General features: G+C 45.2%; 1 protein-coding gene across 1 annotated transcript in view; it reads left to right on the plus strand.

The window, feature by feature from the left end:
* LOC147701759 (uncharacterized) overlaps positions 1-17,554 on the plus strand; it is a 546,044-nt gene that overhangs the window by 140,080 nt on the left and 388,410 nt on the right. The window contains exon 4 of the mRNA XM_086930377.1: positions 13,353-13,586. Within this exon, the coding sequence (XP_086786503.1) occupies positions 13,353-13,586 (234 nt within the window). The remainder of the gene's footprint in view (positions 1-13,352; positions 13,587-17,554) is intronic.

Consider the following 17,554-nt stretch of genomic DNA (forward strand, 5'->3'; position numbering starts at 1 on the left):
CAGTACTCACAGTTTAAAGCCAAGAGGGGTGGCCCTGCCCTGTCTCTTCCTGTCTCTTCCCATGCTGCAGGAGTGCTAGCTGGCTTTTAAAGCGCATCCAGGCGCTGCATTAGCTCGTTGGCGACAAAAGCCACAAGGGAAGCTGGGACCCGTAGTCCTGGTCCCAAAACAAACAACAGGAAGAGCTTCCAGTGCTGTGGGGTGCTAGCTGGCTTTCAAAGGGCCTCGAGGTGCAGCTGTAGATCGCTGGCAGCAGCGGCCTCGAGGAAAGCTTGGACCCATAGTCCTGGCCCCAAAACAAACAGCAGGAAGAGTGACCTGCGCTGCGGGAGTGCTATCTGGCTTGGTTTTTAAAAAACCAAGACGGACACATGCTACGCCACTGCTACGTGATCTTCATTGGCTCCCATTTAGGCAGAGAATCAAGTTCAAGGTCTTCTGCACCACACATAAAGCTCTGTACGGACAAGCCCCAAGGTACATCAAGAATCACAAAGTCCCCTATGTCCCCAGTAGGACACTCCGATCAGCAGAGGCCACCCTTTTGGTTTGCCCCCAATTTAAACTATCCTCTATGGGAGGGCAAGTATTCTCCAATGCAATTCCCGTGGCCTGGAACAACTTGCCAGTGAGCCTGCGCAGAAGCTTAAAACCGTGCTCTTCCTGGAGGCATGGGGTACGTCCTGGCAGCCCCACATTCCGCTCCTCACCTAGTCCGTGTGCACCCTCTGACAAGCGCTTAGAGACCCCTGGGTGATAACGTGCATTACAAATCTAAATAAATAAATAAATAAAAGCCTCCAGGCGCAGCTGTAGCTCGTTGGCGGCAGCGGCCTCAAGGAAAGCTGGGACCCATAGCCCTGGCCCCAAAACAAACAGCAGGAAGAGCGTCCCCTGATCATATCTCATCTTGATTATGGGAACAGCCTTTACTTCAGCATACCCAGGTATCTGATGGACAGGCTTCAGCTGGTCCAGAATGCTGCTTCCAGAACTATCTTCGAGCTCCCCCGTGATGCTCATGTGTCAAGCCTTTGAGGAGTCTCCACTGGAGTCTCCACTGGCTTCCAGTAACGAAAGGAATTATCGTTAAGACACTACTTGTGAAAGCATTATACCTAATGAGCCCTGGCTACTTAAAACACAGGATCTCGTTTTATGCCCCACAGAGAAATCTCTGTTTCTCGAATCTTCCTAGCTAGTACTCCATGTATTGAAAAGGCCAGGGGTGAGTGCTTGCAATGTTCAACACTTCATCTATCATCCTCTTTGGTTTCGATTTGTTCGCCCTAAGTTGGCAGGGTATGCCCAGACGTGGGTCCCTTGCTCACTTTGCCACTGGATTCAAGCTAGCCTGGCTTATGAATGCTGATTAGCCAGAAACCGGTCCCAGGATGCTTGTTTGCGGTCCAGTGAAGACATGGCTTGGTAGTTCGGGCTGGACTGTTCCCATGAGGCACAGGGTCAGACTGATTTGCATATGGCCATGCCTGAACTGGGGTGGCAGAGTGGGTTAAAGAATGATGATGGATTAAACCTAGATCAGTTGACCGGGGATGAATGCTTGCAATGTTTAACACTCCGTTCATCATCCCCTTTGGTTTTGCTTTGTTTGCCCTAATTTGGCAGGGTATGCCCAGGCGTGGGTCCCTTGCTCACTTTACCACTGGATTCAAGCTAGCCTGGCTGATGACAGCTGATTAGCCAGAAACTGTCCCAGGATGTTTTGTTTCCGATCCAGTGAAGACATGGCTTGGTAGTTCAGGCTGGACTGTTCCCATGAGGCACAGGGTAAGACTGATTTGCATATGGCCATGTCTGAACTGGGGTTGCAGAGTGAGCTAAAGAATGATGATGGATTAAACCCAGATCAGTTGACTGGGGGTGTGTGCTTTCAATGTTCAACACTCCATCCATCATCCCCTTTGGTTTTGCCTTAAAAAGGCCAGGTCAGGGGGAAAGGCCCTTTACTTCCTGGGCCCATCCCCCTGGAACAAACTGTCTCTGACCCCTAGAGTCTAAGCCTAGGCTCGTGTTCCGAAAGAAGTTGTAAACATGGCTTTTCTCTAGATTATAATCTCCTCCCTTGCCCCCTCTGTTACCTTTCGGCATCCAGCTCCAGGACACTCCTTGTAGTGGCAGTTGCACTTTATAAACACCCCTACATGGACATAGTCATGCAAAAGCCATCGATTTGCTGAGGGTGTTTGTTTGCTGGGGTGTTAGAGACAGGATATTTTGTTTATAGCCAATCATATATTGGGTGTAGACAATAAAATCTAGGATGATTTGTCTTGTTCTCAATATAGGGTCAATGGGCTGGCCACGGTGGCAGAACGTAGATGTGGCCAACTCAATCGACAGTAAGAGATAAAGGATGTGCCTGCTGGTAGCCGGGTCATTGGTGGTGCCTACTCATGCAATGTATTACCAGACGTGGGGCGGGTTTCTGGCTGCAGGAGCTCGTTGCCATGCAGAGGAGTGGGACAGAGTTGAGGATGTGGTGCAGTTCATCTTATGCCTGACAGAGAGAGGGGTCTGTCCAGAGTTACAATTGCAGGGAAGTTAGTGGGCATTGCCTTCTCTGTGTATGCAATAGCACCTATGCTCAGGTTGACCTTTCTAAATCACTGGCTGAGGCTGCCTTTCACTAACAATAGAGCACCCCAAGTTATAAGGGCTGAAGCAAGTGATAGGTTAAAGGCAGGGCGGGTATGTGTTTCCTGTTAAAGGCAGGGCAGGTATGTGTTTCCTGCCCAGATAGTGAAGAACACCCATGTGTGTTTTTGCTACCTATGAGGTTAGCTTTTCCCATAGGTTAACAATGGGGAATGGTTGAAATTACTTCAAGCTGCAATTGTGGCTTACAGTGGAGCAGTCTCATAATGTTTCCTATGATTGGATTCACAATAGCAACCCCTCTTCTGTGGTAAAGAGGGATTTGTCATTTATAGCTGAGAAATGCCACTTCTAGAAAGTGTACATGAAACCACAGTGATAAGTTTAACATGAGTAATTCACAATAATAATATTTCAAGACCACAATGGACCACTTTCAAGGATAATGGACTTCATCATTTTAGATTGAGTCGAGTAAGTGGAGACAAATACCTCCCTTTTAGGTGTAGAAGGTCTAGCTGTTTTTTGAGTAAGTCTTCACGTTTGAGAAAAGAGGCCCTGCTGACTGCCTGTTCTATCACTGAAGTTGGGTAGCCTCTTTGTGCATATTTATGTTTGAAAATCTCAATGGTCTGCATGCCTGTAAGCTCATTGGAATTTATGCGTTTGATACACAAAAATTGGGAAAATGGTAGGCGACGCTTCAATGACTAGGGATGGAAACTCTGGTAAACCAGAGCGTTGTTACGGTCTGTCTTTTTAGTATATAGAGAAGTCTCTAAGTGGCCATCTCGTAATGTGATTAACACATCCAGAAATGGAATGCTGACTGTATCAATTTGGTATGTGAATTGGATACGTGGATTGATGGTATTAAGATCATGTATGTTAAGTTCACGTAACGTGCATGATCCATGCCAGATGATGAAAACATATTTGTCTCTTCATTGCATCATGCTCCAAATGTTCTTATATTGTTTTTCATAGATTCCCCTGACGAAGGGCAAGCCTAATTGCCCAAAATGCATTGGTATTTTTAATTTGTTTGATTCTTGTTTGGATCATTCCACGCTTGGACATTGTGAAACTTGAACAATATCCTTGAACTTTTGGTTCTACCATAAAGATATTCAACCGAATGCCTGAAGACTCCCTGTCATTCATCATTTTGTTTTTTTCTCATAATTTTTCTCATCATTTTTCTCATTGTGGTCTTGAAATATTATTGTTATGAATTACTCATGTTAAACTTATCACTGTGGTTTCATGTACACTCCTCCGAGTGACTAGAGCAGTGCATTAGGTCAACCAAAGGACCATCTAGCGATCTTTTCTAGTAATAACAAAGGCTTGCAGGGCCTTTTTCCTTTTGTACGCGTCTGTATAATTTTTTAATTTTGATATGGCAAAATGTTCACCTGAGTGCAACCGGTTGCATCTCTATTACAACTTCTAGAAAGTGGGCATTTCTCTGCTCTAGAGCCTGTCTGGATATATTGGAGGTAGAGGTTTTGACACTTAGCCTCTGGGAGCCAGATCATGGCCCCACTAAAGTGTAAGCTCTGCATTCCACAGCCCCGTGGCTGACAGGATTGAAATTTAGCGAAGACATCTGTGGTTCAAAGGGAAATCCTATGAATCCCCACCCACTTCAAAGGCACACTACTTTATAACTACTGGTGTTGTACTTCAGCAGGGTAGATATACTCTTGTGGTGCCTTTGGACAGGAGATCCTGGAACTGCATGGTTCATGCTTTCAGAAGAATCTCTTGTGCACACAGAGGATTATTGCCTTTGGAAGGGACAGAGCACCCTTCCTGAATAGTGGCTGCCCTTGGCTGACTAGCTGGTGTTTTGTGGTACCCTGAAGTGTGCTCTCCAAGGGATTGTTGTCTTGCCCCGTGTTCTCTTGTGGAGGTCTCAGGGACATCTAAACCTCCCATGAGGGATCCACACTAGCTATCGCAGCACCGCACTGCACCTAAAAAAAAAAACAGGGGGTGCACCGTTTTCACAAGAATATGGCGAACCCCAGTTTTATCCCTTATGCCAGTGCTAAAAATAGCTGCCTAGAGCCAGCAAAGACACTCTTATGCCATTTTGCAAGGGTGCCTGTATTGCAGGGATGATTGTTTATGTGCAGGAAGGGACACCTTCGATCATGCCGCATCCCTCCCGTGCAACACGTCGACTGCATGCTCATTGTATGTGGTGATTTGCAGGTTGCGACCCTTGGAGGTGGGGGCATACCCGTAGCAGTGCTATATTAATTCTAATAATTCTACCCCTTGTGACACTGCTAAACTTGCTCCTGTGTGTATGACTGGACTTGTCTCAAATCAAGACGCACCAGATATTGTTCCTTATTTCCAGTGGGGCACGGAATGTGTAACTCTTCATTGTGTGTGGCTGGAATGGTCTAATAGGACTCAGCTTAATGCACACCAGACATGGTGCTTCATTTCCAGGGAGGTATGGAATTGAAAACTCTTCGTTGTGTGTGTCCAGAATTGCCTGGTGCGACTCAGCTCAACTTGCACCAGATTTTGTGCCTTATTTCCAGGGAGGTACTTAGTCTGCGACTCTGCATTGTGTGACCAAAACTGTTCCATGTGACTCATACCATCGCGCACCAAACGTTGTGCCTCAATTCCGGGGAGAACGGACAAGTGAATTTGTGTCCTGGAGTGCCTGGATTTCCTGGGCGCTACATTGATCAACATGTGTCCTACGGTACTTCTTCTTCCAAGAGGCTCCCTTGCTTCTTCCCCATTCATCGGTTGCTCCTTTTTGTGCCCTTAGTGTGGTGGACCACACTAAGGGCACTACCCTCTCCTCACCCAGCCAGATAGCTTTGTGTTGCTAGAAAGTAATACCTGATCAGGTCTGTGTGGTGAAAGTAATTGACTGGGCTAAAGAACGCTTCTGATAGCAATCAGATATGCGTCAAGAAACTGCGTGTCCACCCTGATGTTTGCACAACTGGGCTTCTGCCTGAAAGCACAGTGTGGAATCCTTTGATTGAATTTCAATAATAGTGGCCAAACCTCCTTTTGTCGGATGCCTAACTAGCCTGTTATCTACCCCCACCTTTTACCCAGGACCCGACTAAGGGGCCGATTATGATCGCGGACGGACTTGCGTCCGTCCGCGATCATTGAGGAGGAGGGGACGTCCGCATGGGCTGCGGAGTCCCCTCCTGTGCGATTAGGATGTGACCGCCACCCTGGCGGTCACATCCTCTATTTTTAACATTGCAGCGGGTGCAGCTTCAAGCTGCACCCGCGGCAATGTTAAAAATGCACGCATTGCATTTGCATGCAGAAAGAGGCAGGCACCGCGCGGTGCCTGCCGCTTTCTGCATGCAAATGCAGGGGGGTACCATAGGTACCCCCCATGTGCACCCCCCACCCCCCCCTTCACCTAGGGGGCCCGCAACGGGCCCCCTAGGTGAAGATCCGTATGCTTTTCCACGGCGGAAAACCCGCCGCGGAAAAGCACTTTTAAAAGCCCATCCTGATATGGCGGACGGTGTCTGAGAGACACCGTCACCATATCAGAGCTTTTCCGCCGCGGTTGTAAGTCGACCGCGGCGGAAAAGCTGCGGACGGAAACCAGGACCCACCAGCCATCCTAATGTGGCGGTGGGTCCTTGGTCAGTCCGCTGCGGTTTTTCCGCATCCTCGGGGCCGGCGGTGGCTTCCGCCGGCCCCGAGGATGCGGAAAAACCGCAATCATAATCAGCCCCTAAGTGTGAGTCCGGAAGCTAATGGCCTAGTTTTAGGGAGAAGGTTTTCAATATCTCCAGCCCGTGGGTTTAGGGAAGTCAGGGTTAGCTCAATGGGAAAGGAGGGCAGTCACGGGGTCTGCAAGTGCTATATTAACTGACCTGCCAGATATCAGTGCACCGCATTAGGTTACTGTGAACGTGTGTGTGCCAGTGCGCTCAATACGATCTGTCTAATATCGGTAGCTCTGTGTATCGGTGCTAAGTAAGTGTCTGGGAGTAACTGCCTGTTGTTGTTTACACCACATGCTGTTTCCTTGCCTAAAGAATATGACATGACATTTGCTTTTACATGAGCTGACTTGGCCCACGGGCTATTTATAAGTGTTGTTATTATCTGCATGTGCACATTTCTGATAGCGTTGTGAACTGGGGTCCACCCTATAACTGTGTGGTATTGAATTAGAATAATTGCCAGGTTGGGCCTCGTTCGGACAACATTTTGCAATGCATAAGATTGCTGGGGGTAAAGTACAATTTTCCTCAAGTGTGCATATTATGATGTAATTTTTAACACGGTTGGGCCTAGTACTGCTTGTGATATTTCTGAATGCAATTTATGCACTGAAATTCATAATGTTCATGTTGTGTTGGCTACTGCATTTGGAGTTTCTTTAATGACACGCAGTGTATTTATTGTGTGAGAGTTCTGTGCCAATGATTTACACATTGCCTCTGTGATAAGCCTGACTGCTCAGGGGTGAGCGCTGGTTATACAATGAGTGTACTCACCTGCCCCTAATGGGAGTGGTAGGTTCTGCCAGGCAAGGTAGCCTCAGCCAACCAGAACGTGCCAGTTTCAACATCATTTTTATATAAAAATATGTGTTCGAGGCATGTGAGCTGTAGATCACATGCTGTGCATAGCCCACCATCTAGTGTTGGGTCCTGATATTTGCACTTTGTTTTTGTTCGATGAAGTCTTTTTCAGTCACGAGGTAGGTGACTCCCCCTTTCGGTGATAGTGTGCATGGTCATCGACTCCATTGTTAGATTGCTTTTTCCGCCATCGGGCTCAGATGTGAATTGCTGTGCTCCGGTTCGGCACAGTTGCTCGGGTTCCCTTCGACTCGAAATCCACTACTCTTGATGGTATTGTTTCTCGTTTGAGTTTCCCATTCTCCGCGTATCGTTTACAATCAAACATCTTTGATCGGAAAACTCATGGGGGGCCATTGGGCCTACCCGTGCCGGGCTCGCTAGCAGTTGATGGATCGGACTCCAAGCTCTGTCCCGGGTGCCGTGCCAAGTTTCCACTTACCGACCTGCACACAGTGTGCAATCTCTGTTTGTTCCCGGAATATGATGAGAGGCTACAATGCGTGCCGATCGTTTTGATCAAAGAAGAAGCTTTGTGACTGTGAGGCTCGATGTCACGAGATGCAACACCAAGGCGGCTCCGCACCAGACATTTTTGGCGTAGATTTCAAGTAGAGCACATGCTCAAGGAGCCGAGGAAGAGGAACATATCTCTTTGTCCGAGGCCGACTCCAACATGGAAGAAGAGGCAAAAGGCTTTGATGATATAATTTAAAATCCAGAAAATTACTAGCTCCTCCATTTTTGGAAAATTTGAATCTGAAGAGTGAGATACACGATCCTTTATTTTTTCATTAGAAACTGACAAGTTGGGATTCATACGTTCTGCTATAAGAAACCTGAAATTGTAAAGCAAACATAGCAAAATATATATGTAAAATAATGAGAAGCAACATAATTATTTTGAGCCTACTCTGCCCCGCCATAAGCGAATAGAGGATTACACAAAAAAGTCAGACTATCAATTTTTTTTTAGTACACTTCAAAGTTATGTATAATTATGTCTTTAATAGAAGTAGTAAACCATCAACACAAATATTTGAATTTGTTAAGACTCCAAGGAATGAACTGATATTTTACAATTTTTATCTCCTAAGGGAAAACTTTGTATGTCTTTATTTGAAATATTTTTGTCAAAAAAAGGTTTATGCGCTAGAATGAATATAAGTGGAGATAATATGCAATTGAAAGGAACCCAAAGAAGATCCATTAATAAAAAGAGCTGAGTATAAAACAATATTAACTGTAGAATCTTAGGACCAAAGCAAACCATTTAAGAGAACAAAACATAAAATCCCAACTCGTTCTGTTCAAACGCTGGAGGAGGATTAACAGATTGTAAGGTGCACATGATGGAAATAAACAGTACAGATGCAAGAAAAAGTAAGCAAATAAAATAAAAAAATAAAGAATAAAACTATGTAACACAGTAGTCTTGTTGTTTTTTTTGTGAGTACACAGAAATGTGAGTACACTGAAAAGTACACAGTACTAGCGAAACACAATGGAAGTCAAGGTGTGCACATCTGTCAATTATTTTGCAAAATGACCACTGTAATGATAAGACAAAACAAAATAAGGTGTGCACATCACCGTGTGAAGGGCACAAGAATAAAATAATAAAATAATCCAAAAACGTTGTAAGTGTGAAATAGTGAAGGTTTGCACATGACGAGCATAATTCAAGGAGTTGTCAATATTGTAACAAAATGCCCACTGTACTGATAAGACAAAATAAAAGTCAAGGTCACTGTCCTGATAAGACAACAAAAAAGTCAAGGTGTGAACTTCACCGCGTGATGAGCACAAGGAAAAATCCAAAGTGGTTGTAATTGTAAAATAGTCAAGGTGTGAACATCACCGTGATTAGCACAAACAAAGAACAAAAATAATAAGCTGGCCGATGAGTGAGGATGATTGCTGCCAAACGTTAATGAAAGTGATCCCAAACAGTAAGGCCCGCTGACTTGATGACGCGATACACTATTCCAGTATCACGTGCCAGGTCAATATGAAGCGGGACATCTGAAACAAGAAGATCAAGTCTCTACTGCCGCCTGGAAGAATGAAGCTACGCGCAAGGTTAGAGATTGTGTTGAGTGTGCGCGCGAGAGAGTTACCAGCCACGATGAGGTCTTCTGCCATACACAGGACAGGAACAATGGACAATGGAGCTGCGAATGAAGACACGGAGCAAGCAGTGTGTGCATGAGGTCTCAGCGTGTGGTGCCAGGAGAATGGAACTATGGAGTTGAGTGAGGATGGGGCGCATGAGACCAGCACGCGAGTGGCAGAAGGATTGCACAAGTAGCGATTAAATTATAAAGGAGAACAAAAACTCAGTACCTTAGTATACTTGAAGGATCTTGAGTATCAGGCAGGTAGGCGGCTGGTAAGAAGGTTAACCAATCTGCTTAGATCTTGAGAGTTTGAAGTTGTAGATGCCTAGATAGACTTGAAAGTGCACGCTGGGAAGGTCCATGTAGCCAAGATCGTTGCCAATAAAATGTAGTAAAAGCACAGGAAACAAGCAATGCCTTAAGGACATTTATTGCCAGCCTACATGGAAAGGAGCTACCAAGTAAACAACCAGCTCCAACAGAAACAGCGTTATGAGTGAACACATATACATTTTAATATTCCCAAGCAACAAGGAACATTCTAAATAGAACAGAAGTAGTCCATTTAACAGTGAAGCTAAAAGAGACAAGATGCAAATAAAATAACACAACCTAAAGGACTACAAAATACTTTTATTTCTACTTGTTTTTTGCTCTTTCTACATGTGCTGCATTCTGCAGCACACATAGGAAGGAGCAAATTACCATTAATGCTCAAACAGCAGCATAGAGCCAATGCAGGCACTCTTGCGCCATGATGCAAGGGTACCTGCATTGCAGGGATGATTGTTTATGTGCAGGAAGGCCCATGGTTAGGTATAGTTGAGGCATACAAGATCTCAGGTTTCCTGAGTCTAAACTTCGGGACACTACTGCACCTGGTCGGTGTTTACATGTTGGTTATTAGACCGTGGACATTATCATGTGTCCGACCCTCCTTTGATGCCAGATGTGTGCTGCATCATCACCACTTTCTTGAGGTTATTCATATTTCACAGGGTTTCAGGAAACGTCAAACCTAGTACGCCTCAACTACACCTAACCATGGAGGTTTCTGAATTAATGAAGGTCAATCCACTGATGAACGAAACGCGTTGGCTGGATGATGCTCTGTTCACATTACCTAAATATAGTCGGAAGAACTTATTGGATCTTTGACTGGACTTGATATCTGGACAATTGCGTGTTTGTATATTATCGGCAAACATATATACAATTTCTAATGGATGCTCCAGAAAACAAATAGACACAATTGCAAACATAGTGATCATGCCTTTCTCATCATTATCTTGCTTGGCATTTCTGGGTTTCACTGAAACTAAAGTGGATGTTGATCCAGCGCGGCTCTCAAACAACCCTCCCAACTCATCACATTTAACCCCGGAGCTGACTTATTTCACTCATCGGTGGGGCCCATAGCACCGCGAGTCACACATTCACGCATCACACTGCTCCCGAATCAGTGAGAACAGAAGGCGAGCTGCTGGACAGCAGAGTACCTTATTAATCTAAATCAAAAATCTTATACATTATATACATATATGTCCATATTCTCTTTTTCTAAATTTTTTAGGGATCTAAAATCAAGCACCCCACTGTTTTGGTCGATGGACCAGCTAGTAGAAGTTAGTTGATGGAGATTAAGACCAGCTCAATCACAATATTCCCATTATTTAATTATTTTACCTTGTCATGACTTTAATTTAAAGGAACACAGACTCGGATACGTTTTATAAAAGCGTTTATCTAAATTCAGGTATTGAAAAAAATAGCATTTCGAAAAGATTTTTTTTAGCATAGATTAATACATTCGAGAAATAGAAAATTTAGAAAACATATTACCGGTCTGCCATAGACGATGACGGAATTGCAACGAAACAGGTTCCCATGCTGACTGTCTTTCTAACCTCCTCGATGTCTACCTCCCAAACGGACTTCGCATTCAATTCTTTTCCCCATCAAAATAGAAAGTCCAAAAAGAATTCAAAGTCTTTTCGCACCAAAATCGTTCAAACCGACAGCATGTCGTGGTGCGCAATAAAATTCACAGAACCAAATTTTTTTCCCTCTTCCATACAGGCTCTTTCATACCCTTTTTCCCTAACTATCTGACTCAAAATTGAAACTTTAGGGTCCATACTAATTTCTCATTGGTCCATTAGAGCGGTGGTGAAGATCACCTCATGTCCTCCTTGTCCAAACCAGTTTCTAATTTGCTCTGTCATCTTGCATAGGCTCTCACGGCCAAAATTGTCCATTTTGCAATTTGTCATCCTGTCCTTGTATTTGTTAAACATCACAAAGTTACAGCACACAATTTTCCAAGGCTTTCAAATTCAAGCATCCTTTGGCACATCTATGGTGTCCGAGGCCAAGCCGACCTTGACTTCCTTCACTCTGAGCACAGGCCGCTCAAACATCTCTGGCATAGTCACGCATGCATAGGGCCATATTTCTCGAAGTCTCGCATAAACAGCCATTTTTGAACCAGGACGCTCAAGCTTCAATGGGAACTAACATGAAAACAAACACAATAGATGTTAGATTTAGAACTTTAGCCCTTCTGTTTACCTCCCACCATTCTAATTTCCCTTGTTATAGGTTACCTAGCAAAAAGCAACACATATGTGCGTTTTACTTACCAAGTTTATTGTTTTGCCACACAGACAACCGATAAAAAATCACAAATACACACTTTTATTTATATAAAAATCAATGCCCTATATTAGTATGACTTCTTTATTTTATTAATAAATTCGTTTTTGTAAATCAGCAAGTTAGTTTTCCCACATGTAATTTTATTCTGTGTATGTTTGGTTGATTCATTCTCATGCTCCACACAGTTAATACATGCTATTATTTACAGATATTGACATTACAAGGGGTACACACACATTTTTGTCTCTCCTCTGCTCCATCAATGGTCTGATAAGAGTCCAAATTTTTTCAATGTTGCTTTACTATTGATTTGCCCACTTTGAGCATGGGACTAGGTTGGATCGTTGTTAAGGATTTTTCTCCTGCTGTTTCCTGGAGTGGCTGATGACAGAATGTCATATTGAAGAGAAGGGTGGCCAGAGGGCCACCGGCTTTGTTCAGGCATTGCACAGTGTGGCAAAGAATTGATGCGTTTTAAAGTGACTTTATAAATCACACCTTCAGCATGTTGAAGCATTTGGAGGCAGTTTTTGTCTTCTGGTTATTGTTTAACCATTTTGGTGGAGCTAGTTCTTTACTAAGGGCAAGTCAACAGTGACAGAGTTCCTTCCCCACCAACATTATGCTCTGTCCACCCAATTTCAATTCAGATAGACCATAGTTTGATGGGAGTGGTTTGGCTATATGTCCGCCTGCCTAAATTAGATTGATGGGCATAGAATTGTTTTTCAGTGCCTGTCACTGCCAGGAAAAACCCGATGGTAAGCAGCATTAAAAACCATGTTGGGAGGGACACTGATGTTTTTATTTTCAAAAAGAAAATACCGCTTTAGGATTGTCTTTTTCAAAATAAAAAAAGGTGTATGTTTAACGGATGGCTCCATCATGTGGAAGGAGCAGTCTGTTAAACTTAAATTGCGTTGGGTGGGCCAGTGGACGTTTTTAAATGTGGCAGTCAGCATCTCCATCAGGGCAACAGAGTAATTTACTCCGTTGCCCTGTCGAAGTACGGGCCAACCACCAAGATTTAAATGAGGCGCATGTACCTGAATTAATTGCTTAAGAGGAAGTCTTCACCTGCTTTTTCAATATTATGAGTATTCTCTCACTATACAGTGGAAGTCTTCACCCTAAAAGGTTATTGTAAGACTTTTATTGTGTGAAGAAAATCCTTCATTTGCTTGGCTAGATGTACTGACACAAGAAATAAAACTCACATCTTCCTACAGCTACCTCTTCCTGTGTGGCAAAGCACACTGATGTCATTAAGTTTATAAATACACATGTTATGCTATGTGATTGGTAAGGATGGCTAAAGTAATGCATGTATGGGCTTCTTTCTTTGCAGGTCTGAATGCAATCAACAAAATGATACTTACTACTTTGAGGAAGCATCAAAGCGGTATTCATGTTAGGCAACTAATAAAGGACATAAATCAGACATATGGGATTGACTTGACAGAGTACAGCAGAGATAAAAGTTTTAAGGAAGTTGTTGCATTTTTGGAGAAAGTGCCAAGATCTGTACTTTTGGGATCCAGGAAGTCAAAACTTTGTTCCATTCATCCTCTGCCAATACCAGGTAACATATAATTGTCTTCTAATTGGCTTATTTTCAGACAGTATGAGAAGTCACGTTTGAATCCCAGAGGCTACAATGTAGTATTGGTGATGGTGACTGAGCACTTTACTAGTAGAAAATAATCAGTGAAGTCTCAAAATCAACAATTCAATATATATATATTTTATTATGAAACTACTATGTGTGTTTAGTGAAAGAAAAATTGTTTCTTCAGAGACTAAATCTGATACATTCTGAAATCTTTTCTGTAAGGTTCTGTTGAGACGTAAATGTCATCTACATGATAAGAGATGTGTACCCCTCCACTGAGTGCCCTACTGTACTGTTGTCTGGACCCCTAATAATGATTTTTTGTTGTAGACAAATACAGTTTATGTGTGGTGTGGGCAATGACATAGACCTAGCTCACGGATTGCAGTTTTCGTTGAACCGGGAGTGGCACCCAAAGCGCTACCCTCAAAGTGCTGGAAAGCTACCCCCTTCACCAGTAGCTAAGCAGCATGAGTGTGGGGGTGGCAGCATACCGTATATTGATCAGTAGTAGTTAACAGAACCTTTTTACCCTGTGTCTCTGGAATGAGGCCTACAGGCTCACTCACAGTTTCAGGAGTTCTGCTGCTGTGTGCTTAATGCACCCTCAACCTTCATCAGGTAAGATGTGGAGTGATGTGCACACAGGAATAGTGACTCAACATTAGTTGTATGAATGCCTGGGAAGTCTACAGTACAAGTATGGAGCAGTACTGTGCGGTGCGTGTGTGGTTAGTACCTGTACTGGGTGTATGCATGCCTGAGAAGAATACATTTCACAACAGGTGTAGAGCGGAACAGTACATATATGGATAAAGTATGTGCTGAGCGTATGTGTGCTAACGTGGAGTACCATATATGAGCAGTGAAGTGCTATGCAGCATTCACATAGTGCTGTGTGTGTGCTGGCAGTGCGTGTTTAGAAAACCCATACCCTGGTTCAAAATAGAAAAGCTTCAGTGCTAAACAGTGTGCACATACTGTGTGTTGAATTGATGTGTAAATGTAATAGTACAATGTATAGAGGTATTAGTGCTGGACAGTAAATGTGCTGTGAGTGTTCACTTGGGGGCTCATTATGATGTCAGGTGGAATTTCCTCTGAGCGATACCATCTCAGACTCGGGACCGACCACCACGCAGTTGGCAGTTCTGATCGCCTGATTACGATCTGACCTAATACTGTTCGGCTGAAGTCCCTTTGTTCCCTATAGAAGCTCGCGTTCTGCCCGACAACAAGCCGTAACTTAAGCTCCTATGGGATAATGAGGTGTGTGCGGAAAACCCTGCACCCTATCGCAGGTACCCCACGGTGCTTGCTACACAGATATGGGTTTTACCGCGGGGTCCCTCAGGTACCTCCTCGGCTATCAACCGTTGGCTGCGGCGGTAAAGTCACTTTTCAACAGCCTAACTGTGTCGGACAGGCCAACCCGGAAAGGCTTTTGAGAATTGTCATTGTAATCCCGATGGCAGAAACGCTGTCCATAGGGGTATATAAGGGGGTTCCGACCAACATGAATACTCCATGAGTCGGTCAGAACCGTTGACGCTCTGACCACGAACATCGCAATCGACCGGTAGGACTGTAAACAGACCAAGTCGGTCGGAAGGGTTTGGACGCTGTCGGGAAGATGCTGAATCTCAGGCGGAGGCGTTCCTTCCGACATCCTTAACCAAGTTCCTATATTCTTTTTTAGGGTGACTGATCAAGCACGCTTATAACAACAAGGTATTCTCTCGGCGCCAAGATACCCGTAGGGTGATAGTGCGCTATAGAAATTTACATTACATTACAAAGTCTAGTCTGCTGTGGCAGACCTCTTGCATGAAGGAAGATGAAAAGGAAAAGGGCCTACTTCATAAGAAGCAGAACTCCAACATAAAGATTCAAAGACCCAGGGGTGCTCAAGATGGTGGTCACTTATGTTTGAGCTTCTGCTCAACTCCTGGCACGATCAGTAATTTGGAGGTACTGGCATGCAGGGGCGACTTCCTCGAGCTCCCGCCACTCAGCTGAGATGGAGTCTGATGGAGACAGGAGGTGCCAGTCCTATTCAATGAGCTGATCCTGCAGTAGTGCAATGCAGAGACTCATCATAGGCTAAGGGAGCTTGCCAGCCTCTGACTGAATCCCGGCTACGTTATTGGTGAAAACGCTTCTGCCGTCATTCGCAGGCTACAGCTGGACTGTGGGAGTATCCCCTTCTTCCTCCCTCATTCCTCCTCATCATCAGGAGGATTACCCCTTTGGGAGGATTGGTTGGGCATGGTGCTCTGTGCCGGGGATACCACGCCGAGGTGGACAGTGATTTTTGCCCTGCGTGGGCTCCTGGCTGCCTAAGCCTCACCATTGTGTCCGAACTTGGGGGGCGGGGGTTCACCTACAATCATGGGCCCTGGGAGGGGGGCTCCCCTGTCTGCTGTGACTGAGAGATCAGACTGTTGTACAGTGAGGGCAGTGGCTGGCAAGGCCTGCAGAGGGGGCAGGCCGAACCGCCGAGCAATCCCTTGAACATAGTGCCACGAGGGGGAACAGCTGGTCTGAGAGAAAGAGAGAGGCCTGGATTGTAGCCTCCATTTCTCCAACTTCCTTGCTTGACCACCAGATTTAACACCGGTGAGCTGCCGAACTGTGGATTCGAGTGTCAAGGGGGGCCCGAAACTGGCAGCCTGGCCACGCCTTGAGGAAATGTTGAGTTCTCTTGGGGCCTGGCGCTCGGATGGATTCGGAGCCAGTAACATTCAGTGAGCAGGTTCTTGAGACAGGAGGGACATCGGCCACCATTGATCATTCCAGTGAGGGAAATCTTTCCCCCCATGGGCCCCCTGGTTTGAGACCTGCGCCTGCTCATGCCACCGGCAGTTGTAGTACAATGGAGCAGGCTGACCTGGAGCTGTGCTGCCTACAAACTGTTCCCTCTACCACCACTTTGCGGCAACCCCGGGCACCTAGATGGGAAATGCCAAGCCCTCAACAACCCCGGCCCAAACAAAAATTGATAACTTCACAGCACCGGCTGGAGGGCTTAAGGGTATTGGTGTGGGACACCCCCCATGGCAAATGCTTGCAAGAGAGCTGTGATACTGTGATATTGCAAGGGCTCTCACACCGCCCTTGAAGCTAAGATTTGTGCAGTGCAGAGGATGTGGCTTTGCAGCACCAACACATCGGCAACATTGCAGCCAGAGTTACTGAGGCAGAGGTGTGCATTTCCGAGGCAGAGTAAGTTGTCCACAATCTTAAAATGTTGGTGACCCACTTGTCCTTGACTTCCAAGACACAGAGTTGAAGACGCCGAAAATAGGGCACACAGGAGCAATCTTATGGGTGAAATCATGGAACAACAATTCTCTCTCAGCCTGCCTCACCATCGATGGCCCAGAAACCCCCCTCCCCAGTCCATGATTGCCAAGTTCCTTAATAACTGTGACTGGGACGCTATCTTAAGAGGTGCAAGGGCAAAGGGGCAGCGTCTGTGCCAGGCTGGCTGGGTGATGACTACACCCATCAAGTTCAAGCCCAACAGAAATCAGATGAGCAGATAAAAGAAAAGATGAAAGCTATGGGACTGAAATATATGCTCTTACTCCCGGCATGGCTCCAAGTGGTTCACAATGGCAAGTCATATTTTTTTGACGTCCTAGAGGAGACCTGGGATTAGTTGATGGAACAAAGACACTTTTGACCAATCCATCACCTCCCCATGGACATATCATTCCGGACCTACTTCTCAGGAGGCCCCTGGTGGTAGGAATTGAGACCCTAGAGGTCGAAAAGGATTCCGTGTGGGACACCGACTATATCTACTTCGTACGACTCTGAAACGAGGAACTAGAGGCGCAGGACCTCCTGGCGGCTGGGGCCACTGGGGGGACCACCCCCTCTATGGAGGCAGAGTGATAACTTTGCGGAGAGGGGCACTTTTATTTAGATGA

The sequence above is a fragment of the Lissotriton vulgaris genome, chromosome 7, assembly GCF_964263255.1.
Source record: "Lissotriton vulgaris chromosome 7, aLisVul1.2, whole genome shotgun sequence".
Taxonomy (NCBI): domain Eukaryota; kingdom Metazoa; phylum Chordata; class Amphibia; order Caudata; family Salamandridae; genus Lissotriton; species Lissotriton vulgaris.